The 18,746-nt window shown below is 39.4% G+C and overlaps 2 protein-coding genes across 2 annotated transcripts in view; one reads left to right on the forward strand and one right to left on the reverse strand.

The window, feature by feature from the left end:
• The window catches only part of LOC101861043 (N-acetyl-D-glucosamine kinase), a gene marked incomplete in the record, with an annotated part of 19,231 nt that extends 3,845 nt beyond the window's left edge, over positions 1–15,386 (reverse strand). The window contains 9 exon segments of the mRNA XM_005098793.3: positions 901–1,001; positions 2,532–2,619; positions 4,165–4,277; positions 7,704–7,814; positions 10,364–10,505; positions 11,679–11,777; positions 12,470–12,554; positions 13,148–13,208; positions 15,000–15,386. Coding sequence (XP_005098850.2) covers positions 901–1,001; positions 2,532–2,619; positions 4,165–4,277; positions 7,704–7,814; positions 10,364–10,505; positions 11,679–11,777; positions 12,470–12,554; positions 13,148–13,188 — 780 coding nt within the window.
• Positions 15,387–15,421: 35 nt separating this feature from the next.
• The window catches only part of LOC101854950 (actin-related protein 2/3 complex subunit 2), a 17,628-nt gene continuing 14,303 nt past the window's right edge, over positions 15,422–18,746 (forward strand). The window contains exons 1-2 of the mRNA XM_005098766.3: positions 15,422–15,598; positions 18,103–18,137. Coding sequence (XP_005098823.1) covers positions 15,525–15,598; positions 18,103–18,137 — 109 coding nt within the window. The 5' untranslated portion in view covers positions 15,422–15,524. The remainder of the gene's footprint in view (positions 15,599–18,102; positions 18,138–18,746) is intronic.

The raw sequence follows: 18,746 nt of genomic DNA on the forward strand, positions 1-18,746 counted from the left end.
AACAAAACACAAAATAGAAGGAGGGAAATAAAGACGATAGGTGTTTGATGGGAAAGAAGAAACAAACCTCGTGACTCATTGAAGCAGAGGAAGATAGGACTAACGCTCACATTACTTAAACGCAATCCCACATCATCACTCATCACCACCATTATATCTAAAATCATCACCGCTCTCAGATAAATGACTTACATCTATAATCCTGGAATCTCTATCTGCTATTACAGTTAATTGTCATACTAAGTAGACACATAACACACTATTGGACACTATCATACACACTTTTTTTCTACTAATCAAAAGGCGTCAATCTCATATAAATGGGCAAGGGATTAAAAAAAAAAAGGAGTTAGATGTTTCCCCATCACATGCAGAAGATCCGAGTTCAATTCCTGAGCGGGGAGGAATTATTATCGAGTATCTCGATCTCTCTGCTGGGATGTTGTACCCTTCCCAGTTCTAGTTAGCCCTGACAGGCACGGTCGAAGCCCAAGATATAATTGTCTAAATTGTGTCCATCCGGGCGTAAAAACACCATAATTTAAAAAATAATTTTCAATTTTTGATGATGTTGTTGTTGTTGTTGTTTGTTATCGATCCAGCAACAGCTGGGCTCTCGCCCTTCTGTCCAATGCCATGAAGTGTTAAGTGCAGGTTTGCTGCAGTTGCTGTACTGTTCCGTAGAGTGGGTTGTCAAAGTTAGGTCTCGGAGGGAGAAGGGTAGCTCTGATGTCATTTAGGGATGTGCAGAGGAACAGGTGATGATCCACAGTCTCATATGCATAGTCACACAAGGGACACATTGGGGGAAGTTCCGGGTTTATTTTACTCAGGTGGAAGTTGAGCTGTATATGTTCTGTTCGTAGGCGGAATATTGTGGTCTGTTTCTTTTGATGATACCTCATGAATTTTGGAGGAAACTCCGACAAGATGCTTGGCCACCATCCTTCCAGCATCTCTGAACAAAGCACAGCAGAGCGGGTCTTGCTTCTCAAAACAGACTGCAAAGGAAAAAGTTTAATTTATGAATAATTAATAAAAACAGAGACACAGCATTCAATAGTTTTTTATATTTGTTTAAGTAGAGTTTTTACGGCACTCGCAACAGCATAAGGTCATATGAGCGCCAGAAGATTAGAGGTGTTAAAAGAGAGTAACAAACATAAAAAAAAGAAGGGGAGATAAGGACGATAGATGTTTGATAGGAAAGAAGAAGCAAACCACACCAGAGCAACCGCCAATCACCCACAGTTCTTGATATGATCACATCATATCTGCCCAGACTTCTTTGTTCATTTACACCAGAGCTTGGTTCTCGATTTGCAACCCACGACGCAATATATTCTGGGATTTAAAGCATTCTCAGAGGATGTCCCACCAAAACGCATTAACAGAAATAAGTGGGATTTTTTTATCAATACTCTTAATAATCTTCATGAATATGAATTAAAAGCACAGCCCTAATGTTATACCCAATTCTTTCTACTGTCGAGATATCAAGTTGAAGTTTCATACAGTGTTTACTATTTTGCTCTACCACCACAAATCAACCGCAAAAACTTCCGGCACTGAGGCTAAAGAAAGGGGAAAAAACAAATGTCTTATTTCAACGTTTGCACAGTCTTAAAGAGATAAAGAATATAGATATAGCTAGATTTTGTTCATTTAAACTTGCCCCCCTTCATGATAGTAATGATAAGGAATGAAAAAGCAGCAGTTCCCTGTTGCAGTTCAGGCAGTTATGAGCATGACATTGATGAATCAGCCTATTTACAGTAACGATTCTACTGTGCATAAGAACTCGAGATGTTAATGTCCCCCCCCCTCCCCCCTTCGGGAATGGCCTAAAAATACTTCAGTCAGTAGCACCGCCCGAGGGGTTATAAGCCAACTCTAAAATTTTCCAAAACTTGAATTTTGACTATTTTGTACTGCAAGGTCAAATACGTTGCCATCTCAATAAATGACGTAAAAATTCAACAAATTGAAAAGCACGAGACATTGACATGAAATCTGAGTCGGAGTGCTCTTTGACAGTTCAATAAAACAGTTCTTAGCCTGTGAAACAGGCTTCCTGGGAGATGGCCCATCTGTGCCCGACACCGTCAATGTAGTAAAATGGGGGAATCCCACACCATACTTTTCAATTGGATTGTTAGACAAGTGTTAAAGAAGTTACTTTGTGTGGAAAGAGGACACATCCTCCGCAACAGTTTAACTTTGGGTCTGATAAGTTAGGAAACTAAACATAATATGAATTCTACGATATCACCATCCCCATACTTCCATTTTTCAACTTAATTAAAAATGTAATATTGCAGGGCAATTCCACACCCACATAAGCACACATGCCAAAATGAAAAAAAAAGACAGACGTACAAGAAAATAAAGCTGAATTGAAAAATAAAACATGGCAGACAGAAGCAAATGATTAAAGCTGAACGTCAAACAGATTTCTGTAGGTTCTAAGGGCTGTAAGTGGGGGTGTGGAATTCCCCCACCTTCCCATATATCCCACAACAGCGACTCACCATCAGCTAATTCTTTACACAAGCCTGCAATCTTTGCCTTGACAAAGTCTGAGTAGAGAAAAGACAGTAGTCCATATCTGTTGTCAATCTGCAACAGAGAAGACACAACTGAGTTGCTGAAGTGAGTTGTCATACATGACGAGAGAGAAAGAGTAAATGTGTCACGATGCTGTGGAATCAGGCTCTCGTCAGTTTTGGTGCGTGTAGCCTTATTAGTATCACCTTAAAGCTTGTTTTTTTTTGCTTTGTTTTTGATGAAAAAAAATCCATTTATCATGAATAGAAGTCAAGATATTTGCGAATGAAGGAGGTGGGTGTCACCTGGTTTCAGAGATAAAATAAGTGAGAAAAGGGCCGCCAAAAATGAGTTATTTCCTGAGCTTGAAAATCAGTGGAAACTAAAAATTTACATTTTTTGTGCCTTTAATCAATGTTTTTCAGTAAAATCCACACTGAAATGTGTTCTCTAATGGGCGTGAAAGGTGTTGAGCCGAAAAACGAAAATTCGATAAAAATTCTGAAACCTACGCAAAAATGCCAGTTTCTTCACTTTGATTATTTTGATGAGCACCTGATTTCACCACGTCGCCTCACAATTTAGATGCTAAACAATAGGTATACTTGTATTTACAATATACCACCGAACCAGTGCAATTCTGAAAACTGTCAAACAGAGCCAAACCTGCTTTAACGACCGACCAACTGCCCAAGACAATCACCCATACAAACAACCACGTCCCCCTTGCATTTTTCTATATATATAGGTGTCACGACGAGGTGGAATCAGGCGCTCGTCAATTTTTGGGCATATGGGGTTATTGGTATCATCTTAAAGCCTATTCATTTGCCTTCTTTTTGGTGAAAAAAAATTTCCATCTATGTTGGATAGAAGTCAAAATATTTGTGATCAAAGGAGGATGAGGTCGCCTGGTTTCAGAGGTTAAATTAGAGGACATGGATGGCTGGTGCCTCTATAAATAAATCAATGATGGTCTGGTCAGGTAAAATCAGCGAGAAAGTGGCCACCAAAGTTTGGAAACTTCCATAGCCTATGAGTCCTTGGAAACTGAAAATTTACTTTTTGTGCCTTTAATTAATTTTTTCAGTAAAATCCACACACAAACGTGTTTTTAAATAGACAGAAATGGTGTAGAGCCCAAAAGAGAAAATTAGAAAATAATTGCCCATCGGCACAAAAAAATGCTGATTTCCTTGTTTTCATTATTTTTTAGTTTAGTTTTCATAAGAGTTTCATGGCACTTCCAACACAATAAGGTCATATAAAAGCCGAAGATTAGAGGTGTTACAAGAGAGTAACAAACACCAAAAAGAAGAAGGAGAGATAAGGACGATAGATGTTTGATAGGAAAGGAGCAAACCACACCGGAGTACCCGCCTCGCAACTGCATAAGGTCATATAAGTGAGGAAGATTAGAGGTGTTACGATAAGAGTAACAAACACAAAAAAGAAGGAGGGGAGATATAGACGACAGTTGTTTGATAGGAAAGAAGGAGCAAACCACATCAGAGCACCCACCGCCAACCACCCACAAATAAAGAATGATCAACTCGTTTCAGAGTACTAATCCATGCACAACAATTTCGCTACCGTAACACTTAGCAGTTCACTAACATTGAAGTATCGAAATATCGTCTTTTCCACTTCCTCAACACTGTGCTCCGATGCTTCAAATCCGTCTTCGTTGTCAAAGTAAATCTTTATAGCCCGAAGAGCAATCCATATCGCTGTGGAGGGACAAGAACAGTAATATTAGACAATACCCTGAACTTTTTCAAATTTTTGTTTTGTTTTAGTAGAGGTTTTACGACACTCACAACTGCATAAGGTCATAGGAGCGCCAGAAGATTAGACGTATTACAAGAGAGTAGTAACAAATATAAAAAAGAAGGACGGGAGATAAGGAAAATAGATGTTTGAGTTTGATAATAAAGAAGAGAACATTTTCAAAGAAGCACGACTAAACTATCATATCTAGAAACAAAACATCTCTTAATTAATTAACAGACAGTTGACGGTGCACAAAAAAGCCATCTTGCGTTAAAACAGTAAGCTTATGCAAAAGAGAAAACCAAGAAAGGCCATGTCAAATAACATTTTTTAAACATTGCCAGTGAAAAATAAATACAAACTAATTCAGTTTTCCATTTCTCCTTGAAAGTTGCATTTTTGAGATACAATATAATTTTGTCCCCCTACCCTCCAATTGTCTAAAGATATTGTTGAGTTCTTGATGAACTGAAGACAATGATATCTTTAATACAAATACTTTTAAAGACAGAAACACATTTTCAAATCATGCCACAACAACAAAATCAGATTTTAAAGCATGTTTCATTTCAAAAACACACTTTAAGACTACATGTATACATTCATCTCACAGTGGACAAACACAATCACAATAGCAGTGTAGTAGTAACAAACTAAAGTATAAATTGTCCAGGATAACCAAGTGGGCGGTTGGCGGGTGCTCTGGTGTGATTTGCTCCTTCTTTCCTATCAAACATCTGTCGTCCTTATCTCTCCTCCTTCTTTTTTGTGTATGTTACTCTCTTGTAACACATAATCTACTCTTTGGCACTTATATGACCTTATTGTGTTGGAAGAGGTCGTAAAACTCTTACTAAAACTAAAACAAGATAACCACCCACAGTCAGGAGAAAAATGGTAGTCTTAGACAGGTGGTCCTCTTGGATAGTGTAATTATAATAGAGAAAAATCCCAATAGAAATGTTTGTTTGTTTGTTTTAGTAGAGGTTTTACGGCGCTTGCAACTGCATAAGGTCATATGAGCGCCAGAAGATTAGAGGTGTTACAAGAGAGTAACAAACATAAAAAAGAAGAAGGGGAGATCAGGACGATAGATGTTTGATAGGAAAGAAGGAGCAAACCACACCAAAGCACCCGCCAACCGCCCACCAATAGAAGTGTGAAGTGGTAGTTTGTACATGTGACTGCCTAGAACTGGTGGCACTTAACCTCATCCGTACCCCCTAGGGTCATTTTGTACCCCCGCGGTTGTATTCTTCACATTTTAGAATACTTCTAGTACGAAGATCTTTTTGAAACTTTCAGTATTCTCAAAAAATCATTTTGACAGACTGCTATGCAAAGCGAACGGATCGGATTAACAAGGAAATTTCCTCTTCGGAAAGTGGTGGCACAGAGTTCCCCACATTGTATGGATAGGATAGTAAAACACGACGTACGGACAGGGTTAAGTGGTGGCACAGAGTTCCCCATGTTGTATGGATAGGATAGTAAGACACGACGTACGGACAGGGTTAAGTGGTGGCACAGAGTTCCCCACGTTGTATGGATAGGATAGTAAAACACGACGTACGGACAGGGTTAAGTGGTGGCACAGAGGTCCCCACGTTGTATGGATAGGATAGTAAAACACGACGTACGGACAGGGTTAGAGCAGGTTCGACTGTATTTAAGTCAAAGCTTTCTAAAATGATAAGTACAGTCGAACCTGCCTTTACGAAAACCTGTATAAAACGGAAACCTGTCTTAACGGAATCTCCCCGCTCCCCCCTTGATATAATCCTCTTTAATTACCTGAATAAAACGGAAACCTGTCCAACGCCGAAACGGAAAGAAAAGTCCGCTCCCTTCCGTTGGTTTCACCTGTCTAAGACGGAAAATGCTTTGCCCGCTCAGCCCTGATTTGAAACAAAACTCGCAAGTTTGGTTCAGCCTGCCCTAAACTTAACGCTATGGCCATGCCGCTGGGCGAGGAAGGGGAGTAGGGGTGCAATTTGGGGGTAGATGTTACCCTAGGCGGTTTTTATAACCACCAAGATGTTACCCCATCATGTGAGCCCTGAGCGATGCAGATGGTCAGTGTAGTGTGGATGTGAAATCTCACAACTGCCCGTGAGAGTGCACGAGTAGCAAGCCACTACGGAAACTTTCCTGGGAAAGGTGAAATTAGATTGACCAATGCCTGCCGCCCTGATTGTACGGCCAGCCGAGCAAAGAGTTCCTCAAACCGTGGTTATAATGATGGCAGTGAGGGGTGGCATTGGTGGGTGGGGTTAAGGGTGGAAGCAAAGGAGATTTTCAAACGTTTCTGTTTTTAATAGGTCAAACAGTGTTCCCATGAAAGGCAAGCACTGGTGGGAATTGGATAAGTAAGATGGACACATGTCATTATCAGACAGTGACAGGATAGCAATTGAGAGGTGTGAAATTTTGACCACTGCTTGCCGATCAGACAAGCGACCCTTGATCCCAACGGCTGGGCCTTTGAACCCCCTCCCCCCCACCAACCCCCGTCTCCCTCTAAATTCCCCTGTCTAAGACGGAAAATGTCTAAGACGGAATTTTTTTTCTGGCTCCCTTGCGATTCCGTCTTACACAGGTTCGACTGTTATTTACAAAATGAGGTTATCATCATACTCCACCATCTCACAGTAGCATATATCACACAAAGGAAACGTTTAAAATACTCAGGTGACCAAACCCTTTAAAGTAAGATAAGATAAGATAAGATAAGATACATCTTTATTGTCCAGACCCTGGCACACTGGTTTGGTGTTTCACCACTTGTACACACACACGCACACACACACATACACACATACACAGGCTTACAGTCACAGGCGTAATATAAGCGAACAATAATAATAATAATAATGGATTGTATTTATATAGCGCATATCCACTTATGCAATGCTCTATGCGCTTAACATGATACATATTATGGATTTACAAATCAATTTTAAAGGTACATAGTGTTACATACTCGTGCAAACACATATTCACTCACGCACGCACCACACACACATACATACACACATACACGCATACGTACACATGCACACAATGTAAACAATCATAATCTCAAGCTTGATAAATACTCAGTATTCTGACTGTAACTTACGGTTATTCTGATGCAAGCTCTGAGAGGAAATTTACTCCTTAATCGGATCCGTACGCTTTGCATACCAGTCGGTCAAAATGATTTTTTGAGAAATACTGAAAGTTTCAAAGAGATCTTTGTACTAGAAGTATTCTAAAATGTGAAGAATACAACCCCAGGGGTACAAAATGACCCCAGGGCGTACGGATAGGGTTAAACATTTGGCAGCCTCTGCCCTTGGCCATCAACTTGTAAATAATGTTGAATATTCTTGCAAACATACCTGAGGCTTCATCACCAACCATGTGTCCCAACCCACCACAGCGAGCGGACGACCCATCTGGGTTGATCAGTTGACAGTTGGAACCAGTGCCAGCAATCATGACAATGCCACCTGAAAGTCAAACAAGACAGAATTTGTTTGTTTTAGTAAGTGCTTTACGGCACTTGCAACACAATATGGTCATATAAGTGCCGAAGATTAGAGGTGTTACAAGAGAGTAACAAACACAAAGAAGAAAGAGGGGAGATAAAGACGATAGATGTTTGACAGGAAATAAGAAGCAAAACACACCAGAGCACCCGCCAACTACCCACAAAGACAGAATGCAAAACATCGAAACACTAGATACTCGCCTTTATAAGGGAAAAATAAAAGGTTTATTTTTTAGTTTTAGTAGAGGTTTTTACAGCGCTCGCAACTGCATAAGGTCATATGAGCGCCAAGGGGTGGATGTCAACAGAGGAGTCCTTACAGGGAATCAGACTTACTCTGCTCACCTCTCTAGCTTCAACAGCACAAAGTCTGCATCGACTAACAAGGCACCCCAGAAATAGCGAGTCACAAGAGAGTGACAAACACACAAAAGAAGTAGAGGAAAAATGACGATAGTAAGGATTAGGAGAGAAAAAGTAGCAGTTCCCCGCATGCAGGCACAGTTATGAGCATGACATTGATGAATCAGCCTATTTACAATTACAATTCTACTGTGCATAAGAACTCAAGATGTCAATGTCCCCCCCTTTGGGAATGGCCTAAAGACACTTCAGTCAGTAGCACCATCGCGGGGGGGGGGGGGGGGGGGGGGGGTAAGTAGTGTCAAGTGACATGCTGGTTTTGTCTCTCCACTCATACACTGAGGACGACTCTGGTCTTCCTACCCGCATCTGTGGTGTAATGGTTAGATTCTCCACAGTTTCACGGAGAAGACAAGCGTGTTAAGATTAATATTAAAGTGTTTTGCTGACTGTCTAATCCACTTTCTGTGACAAGAATTTCAAATTTTTGAAACTATCGGTTTATAAATCCATCATCTTGTCCACAGGATAACTCGCTTGACTTCACTATAGCGGTTGTAGCTGGCCATGTTATGGTCTCTGTCCGTGCAGGGACGTCTATCATGGCTGCAACTAAAGGTGTTTATCATTATCACTATCATTCTCATACTCCATCTCGACTCGTTGTTGAATACTAAGCTAAGAAAAGTGGAATAAAACACCTTTATTTCAGGATACAATCTCCAACCCGATGGATGGGGTCACACTTACAATCAGTTTCTTTATACAATTGAATCTTACGGCCATCTGTTTTAGACAATCCCCTGGACAAAACATTCCCAAGCGTCTCCCTGGCATATTTTAGAAAATAATAATGACACTGTGTAAGATGCCCACCTGTCTAAGACAGAAATATCAAAAACACTCAGGTGATTAAACCCTTTATGTTCATTTGTGTAGGATGTTAATGTTATAATAATATGCTTCCTTTCCTTTTTCCTTCCTCTGGTATCCTAAGGATGTATAGTGGAGGTGCAGGTTTCAGCCCTGTGCTAAGTGTGCAGCATCTGTGATAGATATGTGATGTTGTTCCAGGACCTTTTTAACCCCATCCAGGCAGGTCTTTCTTGGTCTTCCTCTTGATTTGAAGCCCGATTATCCGGAGTTGTAAGCTCTAGCCGCTAGTTTCTGGGGCATTCTTGCTAGATGTCCAAACCATTTGACTCTTTGACGCTCTATGAATTTTATTACTGGTGGTATTCCAGTTTTTAGGCGTATGTTTTAGTTTCTTATGCTGTCTATTCTGGTGACGTTGATGGTTTTGCGGAGACACCTCATTTCATATGCATAGATTTTTCTTTCATGTGCTTTGTTTAGAGACCATGTATGGCAATGGTATGTTAATGTTGGTATGAAGATGTTATTGATGAGCTGGGATTTCAGTTCAGTTGGGGGGTTCTTGTGACTGAGCCGGAGTGCCAGCTGGTAGATCACTGCATTTGCCTTCATAGTTCTTGTTTCTATTTCTTTGTCCATATACCCGTCTAATATAATATGCTACAGATACAAAAACACCCTCTACTGCCAAAGTGATCTTTTAAGAGTTTGGTAGCTTCTGCCCTTGGCCATCAACTTACTTGTAAGTAATGTTGAATATTCTTCCAAACATACCTGAGGCTTCATCACCAACCAAATGTCCCAACTGTACACAGCGAGAGGATGACCCATCTGGGTTGGTCAGTTGACAGCGGCTCGGGCGCATTCCTTTACGACGACTTCGACGTCAAATTACTTTTTGGCAATTATTGCCGAAAAACAAATCTCTTTTACCGGGAGATCATTGATGAGATGAAAAACTACTGAAATAGGTTCACTTTTTTTTATTTAACGACCAGTATAGTGACATACATGTCAGATTTCGTACCTGTGATGTATTGTTAAGAGAGAGTAGCTGTGTGTGGTTGTGATCGTTGTATTAAGCGAGTTATGTCCCTTATATCTGTGTGTATCACATGACCATCAAGGAGTGTTAATCACCGCAGTTCAGAATAAACTCGAGAGAGAGAGAGAGAGTGAGTCGCATGTGTCCTGTTGCAGATGCTATAGTACTAAAATATGGCCCCGCATAGTGGGTTTACCCCTTCAGAGACAAAGAGTCAAGCTGACCTCTGGGTAAGGCTGTAGCTAGAGCGGAGTCGGTGTCACTGCCAACATACACGTGCCTGGAGAGGGCAGGGTAGTCTTTCATCACAGCAGCTTTGATCTCCTTCTGCACCTCCTCAACATCCCCACCACTAAGGCTCAGTCCCTGAAACACAAAAAAGTGTCAGAGTATTCTTCTATATGATATGAATCTCAAAGCACAAAACAGATTTCTGAGAATACACAAAAAAGTATCAGAATATTCTTCTATAAATGGATCTCAGAGAACAGAACAGATTTCTGGGAATACACAAAAAAGTATGTGGGTGGTTGGCGGGTGCTCTGGTGTGGTTTGCTTCTTCTTTCCTATCAAACATCTATCGTCCTTATCTCCCCTTCTTCTTTTTTTATGTTTGTTACTCTCTTTTAACACCTCTAATCTTCTGGCGCTCATATGACCTTATGCAGTTGTGAGTGTGTAAGACCTCTACAAAAACTAAACTAAAAAAACAAAAAAAGTATCAGAATATTCTTCTATAAATGGATCTCAGAGAACAAAACAGATTTCTGATAATATGCAAAAAAAAGGATGTTCCTGTTTGATAGAGCACAGGACAAAAGGCTTGAACTCAGGTGGACGCTGGATCGGAAATGTAAAGAAAAGTAAAGTAAGTTTGCTAGAGCACTTGACAAGACCATCAAACCAATGGTGACTGAATAGTGCTGGGAGAACAGACAATAAGTAAAACACCAGAGACAAACACTGCATCCATAAAAACCAACAGTTAAAAAAATTGGAAATTTATGCAACAAAACTTATTACAGGATGAACAAGCCACAAAAAGCAGCAACGTTACCTTAAATAACTTTTACCAGCTGAATACACCAGCTTCACATGCCATTCACATTTCCTTTGTGTTTTATTGTTTTAGGAAGCTTTGGAAAAGGACTAATGCTAAGTAAATGACAATATGAAAAGAGTAAGTCTTCATATGCTGCCATCTACATTCATAGAAAGTTGAAAGTGGGAAAAATAGTGGGGCATACTAACACAATACAATGGAAAGTAGAAATAGAACCCATCTCTAATTAAACAATAGTAAAAATTACCCTTATTAATTGTATTTCGTCAGTCAGTTTAAAAAGCCCTATAAAACAAAATCTAATTGTCACAAACAGAATGATCAGAATGGAATTATCAATATAGGACAAATCAACATTTTTCTTTGCTACTCATAGAAATAAGTTGCAAGGTTTGAGTAAATGTAAAAATTTTTTGTGGGTTTTTTCCAATGAATACAAACACAAAATATATATATCATGACAGCAGTATACCCACCAGGCCTTCCAGAGTGGTGTCTTCCGGTAGGCCAGCACTTTTAAGACCATCTTTGACGAGAGCATTGATGCGCTTCAAGCACTCATCAAGTCCTATCAACTGTGGAAGAATGGCAAACATAGAAGAACATCTAGCAATGCTGTCGAGTCTATAAAAAGTCTAAAGAGTTGCTTTTTTTTCTTCACATTCTTTGTCTTTTCTTTCACCCTTTTCTTATTTACAGCAAATTTTTTTATGGACTGTACGGCTCTTGGTCCTTCACCATTGTGCTGGATTTAGAAAATCTGATCAACTGTGATGTTTTGAAGGAATATAACATTAACAGAACAATCAATATTGCATGATACATTTTCACATTGTTGAAAAATTACTAAATAGAACAAAGCTAATTTGAGTTTTGTGACAAGTCTCACAAAAAACAAACAAACAAAAAAAGCATAGAGCTATTGATTTGACTTGTATGCTACTAAAAATAGTAGAAAGCCTCATGAGCTTTACTGCAAAGTCAGAAGAGACAACACTAACTAAATAGACTATCAACATAACGATGACAGTAGTATTAATACAAAATGTATGGTTGGTTACTTACAATATTCATTTCATGACATCTCACAAACATTTTTTGGGGTTCATACAGAAAAATATTGGTAAATGAAAACTTCCCCCCAAATACTTGGAAAAACAGGATGACAATGTTGCCGCAAGTGGCAAGTTTTTGACACAGCATAATAAATATATATGACAAATTGGTTAATGATGACAGTATTTTCACAACTCATAAGACCACTCACATACTGATTTGTTCCCTGTCCTTGAGTACTAGAAAGAACTTTTCCATCAGCTCCAACGAGTACAAACTTTGTGAATGAAGCACCTCTGAAACAGTAGAAAGAAAAATCTTACTGCATTAAATCTAAGATGCTATTTAAGACCATTTTTCTACAAAGCAAAAGGGAAAGAATATTAGCAGAATGGATATGATAAAAATGAGACAATAATAAACCTACCTTTCAATGAATAGCTTGATATCACCTGATCTATCTCGACCTACTTAGCCTTTTCGTTGTCAGTTCAAGCACAACATCTTCTCACCATAACCATCTCCTTGTTTTAGTAAGAGTTTTATGGCACTTTTAACACAATAAAGTCATATAAGTGCTGAAGATTAGAGGTGTTACAAGAGAGTAACAACACAAAAAAAGGAGGTGAGATAAAGACGATAGATGTTTGATAGGAAAGGAGAAGCCAACCACACCAGAGCACCCGCCAGTCACCCACTAACCATCTCTTTGAAAACAATTACATTTGTAACAACTGGAATAAGAGGAGAAACAGAATCTACAACATTATTTATAAGCCACTGCAATGAAAAAAAAAGCACACACACGTTTCAATTTTCACAGTTCAGTCTGGATTCAGAAAAAGATTTCCTTAAGCCGAAGCTACAAATATAATCGAAGTAGGCTTACCCTTCCACTCCACCATAGAGTTTTTGGCTGATCTGTGCCATGCTGGTCACTGCAACAGAAACTGAAGAAAAAAGAAATAGCAGAAACCATTACTTTTTCGCACTCACTCTCATCTGACCTGCTGTAACAGACTGCTGGTTGCTTGATTAAGAAACTAAAGAGGGAAGAAATTTTCCTTCCATACATAAGCCAACCAGAGGCTCTCGTGGTCTTGAGGTATGATGCTCTCCTCTCATTCAAAACATCCCAGGATCAAATCCTGACAGTGATGCAAAAGTTTTCTTCTCTGAAATTGTCTCCTTTCACCTCCTTTCCAGTTCTCAAGATCAGTTCTGTAATCTGCTTTCGTCTCCACTTTCTGACCCCCCCCCCCCCCCCCCGGCCTTCCCTGGGCTCCTTCCTCTCTCCTTTACTCCTGATTCTTTCTACTGCTACCCCTGGATACTATCCTTCTTAATGCTGTCTTTGAGAAACATCCCTGACCTTAGGGTAGGTAAAATCAAACATCTAGCCTTCTAGGAAAAGGCCAAAAATTCTCTGAGGTCCCACGAGCCAGTTGTACACATTAATAAAGATCCCTTGGTGGTCCTAAAATCGATAAAGAGTAGGCTTCAGCCGCCACCCAGGCAAATTTCAAAATCAATTCATTCTCTCCAAACTTTCTCAGCACCATATCTATCTGATGTGACTGTTGTGGTTTTGCCATTATTCTGCTGACACAAGAGAATGGACCAATCAAGCCTCTGTTGCTGGAAGCTTTTAAAAAGTAAAATTTTGCATTGTACCCTATTTAAGTGGAAATTTTTTTAACTTGATATGTCTTGACAAGTAGACTTAGTTAATGATTTTCTTCATATTTACGAACATGACGTCCCCCTGGTTGAATTCTATGTGTTAACATGTCTAAACACATAAAAAATAGCAAGAAATAATAATGAATGATAATGTGTGTATACAAAAATGTTGAAAGAATGAAATATTTGAGGCTTTTTTTCTCTCTCCTAAAAATTGTTGTTTTCTGGGTTTAGAGATGGTGCCCATATAGGAGTATCCGTTTGGTTCAAAATCTGGCGGCTTCTGTGCGTGTTTGCTTTCGAAGGCCATCGCCGGTTTCGTTCAGCTAGGCTAGTGCCACTTTGGTAGCTTTTCCCTCCATGGAGAAAATCTGGTCAGCCCCGATGACCAAATCGTACCAAACTGATCTTATTCTTGCAATTGAGCAGTGGGTGGTATTAAATCTAAAAATTGAACAGTACTCCCTAAAAATGTGTAGCTTTCCAGCTACACTCTGCTTTAATTCCTGTTCATTAACCTTCAGACCGTGGAGCAAAAACAAAAGCACTTTGCCTTTACTTGTTGATAGTTAGGTGTAGATCTAGACCTAGAATCCTAGAATCTAGATAGATCTAGATCTAGATACCTACATCTACATTTAAAAAAATTTTAACTTTTACGAACAAATGACTGGAATTTTAATACGTGGAAGGAACAATGGGGAACGCCACATTAGGCTAGGGTAAGGACAGATAACATACATGAGGGGGAAGGGGGCTTTGTCAACTTTCTCAGATTGTTCGTTTAGTCTGAAAGTAATAAAAGATACTGCATGAGAAGCCAGGCATTGAAGCTGTCAAATCGAACGTCACGAGAACAAAGCGTCGAGGAGGCACTCAAACTCAAGGGGTTACTACAGAGAAGGGGCGGGGCAATTGTCATACTTATCGTTATCACCTCGCACCCACCACGCCAAATATAATAGCATAAAAGCACCAGGACATAATGTAAAAGACAAAATGGAAAAAAAATACTCAGGCATTCCGCGCACTGATTTATATAGATATATCTGAATTACTTGATGCACAGAGTGTGTTATGGGCGTTGATTCCCCCTTTGGTTGTCCAAACGTTCGTTTGAGTTGAGCAGAATGTTGTCTAGATTCTAGTATCTAGCCTGAGCCTAAAGTAAATAAAACGCCCGGCTTATTACTTTGGCCAGATTTTCAATAACCACCCTTTTTGTGGCGTTATGTTGCTTTATTTAACTTTTAAAATTTCAAAGAGCTGTGCATCAATTTTGAATATTTATACTGTAATGAAGCAATAGTGTGTTTTATTGTCAGTTTTACAGACTGGTACAGAGAAAAAAAGGATCAAGTTGTCAATTAGATTACTTCGAGTCCTCCAAATTGGCACAGAAGGGGGCGGTAGCCCTGAAAGTACAACGAAAATAGAACTTTGATCATGTGACTATATATCAACCAATTATATCATCCCAAACAGCGCCATCTTATTTATGGCAACTTCCTCTTTTCCCCCATCCCATCCGTCGGTGTGATTCTGAAACTGCCGGTGACTGTTGGGAACGGAGTACAGTAACAATGATTCTTTTAGAAATAAATAACCGTATTGTTCAGGAGACGCTGACCCTCAAAATCAAGAATATTCTTGACGGGTAATCGTTATTTCAACATCTTGACAACTAGGGTCAACGGTTTTTTTACTTTGTGTCCTCGCTCTGATTCATTTCCTGTGACAATAAGTTCGGACTGGGAAGTGCGTTGACGCCTATTTTCACTTCCTGATCATGATCATTGTTGTTGTTTCATGTCAGCTACTTTGAACTGAAGATTTAGAAAATTGTTTTAGACTATAAGTTTGTTGTGCAGTCTAGCAAAAATACAAAAATGTCAAATGAAATTCATGGTACAAATGGATTTGCACGAACGGAACGAATCTTGCACCAGGCTGTAGCCTACCCCCCTACACCTACTGAACTGTCTCTACTCAACTGACAACTGTTCATGTTCACCGACTCTCATGACTTTACTGTTAACACTGTTGTTTCAACAAAACAAAACAAACAAAAAAAGATGGGGCATCATGTGGTATCACACCCAGCCTAGAAAATCTAGAGACTAGAGATACCAAGATAGCACCTACGCAATCAGTAGATTGAGTGAACCTTTTCTCACACTTTCAATTTTCTTGTGATGACATTTTTAGATTCTGTGTTTCAGTGTTCAGGCTATCTTTATTAATTTAAGTAGAGGGAGATTCTTGATCTAGATCAAGGCCAAGTTGACGTTTGGGTGCTTTTTCGGTAGTACCCACCCCCCTTATGTGAGCCTGACCTACATCGAGATCTATACATTTGATGGGCGGCGAGCTAAGATTTCAAACCAAACAACTGCAAAAAATCAAATTATGGTAAAATTCAGGGTGGGGGGGGGCATGCCCCCCTGAAACCCCCCATCATATTTTTATTTGGTCAGGGGGGCTGCCCCCCTGAAACCCCCTTACTCTTGAGGCCAAAACCGGCGAATGACAATACAATTGCAGGGTGGGAACTACCGAAAAAGCGCGTAGTTTGAAGTTCTAAAAGTTTGTTTTTATTTACTACCTGCCCAAGTCATGCTGTGGTTACGGTTCTGTTTCAACTTCCCACCTTTGCCATAGCCTCTGTGGTTTCCGAATTCAAAATTTATTTTATTATTTATTTATAAAATATATCGCATCCTTACTGCAGGTGTATTGTGACTCTTTGTCAGTTATGTCGCTGTAATTTAATTTTTTTTAAGAAAGTGGCTATTCTCACCCGCCCGGAAGTTCTCGCAAGATCTACTCCTCCCCTCTTCTCTCTCTCTCTGTCTCTTTCTGAATACTGTCTATCGGTGTGGACGATCAAATTGACCAAAACAAAGTTAAAAAATGATGTTAAAACACAAAAGTAAATTAATTTGGTTGTCTACAAAGATGCTACGGCTATTTAACTTTTCGAATCGAGCCGAACTACGCGGGTCGCCATTTTGATTTGTTCTCTCTCTCACTCTCTCTCTCTCCCCTGCCCACAGACAAAATTGTACACTTTTAGTAGGCTACAAGTACAGTTGTAATGGAACGTTTGTTCACAGCACAGAATTCTACAATTTTTCTCTTATCACAGTGTAGAATTCTGTGGTTTAGGGTGAACGCAAAATTTGTTGACACGCGCACCGGGTGAGAATAGCCACAAGACCCGCCTGCACTATTCTCACCCCGGGTGAGAATAGAGGTGGCCTTTTTTTTATATATATTTATTTACATTGAAATGGTGAGTGCTCAGGGGACAACATTGAGAAACATGGCTGATAAGCAGTGAGTTATAGCAGTTTCGCTTCCTGTACAGTTAAAGGTCAAGTAATTGACACAACTCATTCTGTGTTTCATGTTTGTATGATTTTATATCACTACTCTTTTGAGTGTAGAGAAGTCTGTTTATGGGTAAGAATTAAGTATAGAAAGTTTAGTGTAGTAAAGACTTCCTATGTTGTTAGTTATGGTATCAGTATACCAGCTGAGATTTTCCACGGTTTGTCAACATTACGTTTTTGACAAACATTTGTAGTGCGCAATTTTGAGTTGCTAGTTCATGTGTTCCAATGCAAGGGTGCCCCGTTTGACATTTTGCAAATGACAAGAATGGTACATTTCTTTTAAAATAACAAATTCAAGTAATGCGCAAACCACCCCCCCCCCCCCTCCCGAAAAACAATCCCAGTATACAGTTAGAAAATACAGTATGTGTGTGTGTATACAGTCTCGTGTGCTCAAAGAGAAATCAGCATGACATGATGGTAATCTTTTCAGTACGTACAAATTTTTATTTGTACACATACTGTCAAACCTGTTCTAACAGCCTCCGGTATATAAGACAATTTAAAGCTGTACAGAAGGCCTCTTCCCTTTTCCCCCACAATATGCATTTTTTTAAAAATACACTTATAAAGACAATGTAAGCGACTGTGCTAGTGTGCATAAATTAAATGTCCACTATAATAAAGGACTCCCACTTTTCTCCTAACGGTGGATGGCCGTCTTAAACAATTTCGACTTTTGAATATAGATCTATAAGTAATGTATATATAATAATGAAAAATTTACTCAGTCATGTTTTGATATTTGTTTTTCTTTCTACAGAGGTAAACCAGACAGTGTTGACATAACAGTTGCAGGTAATAAAATTGACATTTTGAAAGGGCTGGACTGAAATGTCTAAGTGGGTGGTTGGCGGGTGCTCTGCTCTGGTGTGGTTTGCTCCTGCTTTCCTATAAAACATCTATCGTCCTTATTTCTCCTCCTTTTTTGTGTATGTTACTCTCTTGTAACACCTCTAGTGTTCGGCACTTATAGGACCTTTTTGTGTTGCAAGGGCCGTAAAACACTTACTAAAAAAACTGAAATGTCTAAAGAAGCGAGAATCTGTGTAGTTGGAATGGAGGGGGTTTTTTTAGTGGATAAATGAAATGATAATGACATAAGAGCCCATGGAATCTTCAAGCAGTAATTTATTATAATCCAATCTGTCATTGTCGTAGCCTTAAAAAAAGATGAGATTTATGTTTCAAAAATATACACTGGTCTGTGATTTGCAATGAACTTTTTAAAATCGTATATTTGTAATTGAACACTGTCCTTTATTTGGACTTTAATTCCATATTTTTCAAAGTAATTTTATTTTTTAATATATTTTTTTTTTTGGGGGGGGGGGGTAGGTTTGTTTCAAGTTTCATATTTATTTTTTTTATTTTTTTTGTTGGGGGGGGGGGGGGGGGGGGGGGGGA

This window comes from Aplysia californica, unplaced genomic scaffold (genome assembly GCF_000002075.1).
Source record: "Aplysia californica isolate F4 #8 unplaced genomic scaffold, AplCal3.0 scaffold00193, whole genome shotgun sequence".
Lineage (NCBI taxonomy): Eukaryota > Metazoa > Mollusca > Gastropoda > Aplysiida > Aplysiidae > Aplysia > Aplysia californica.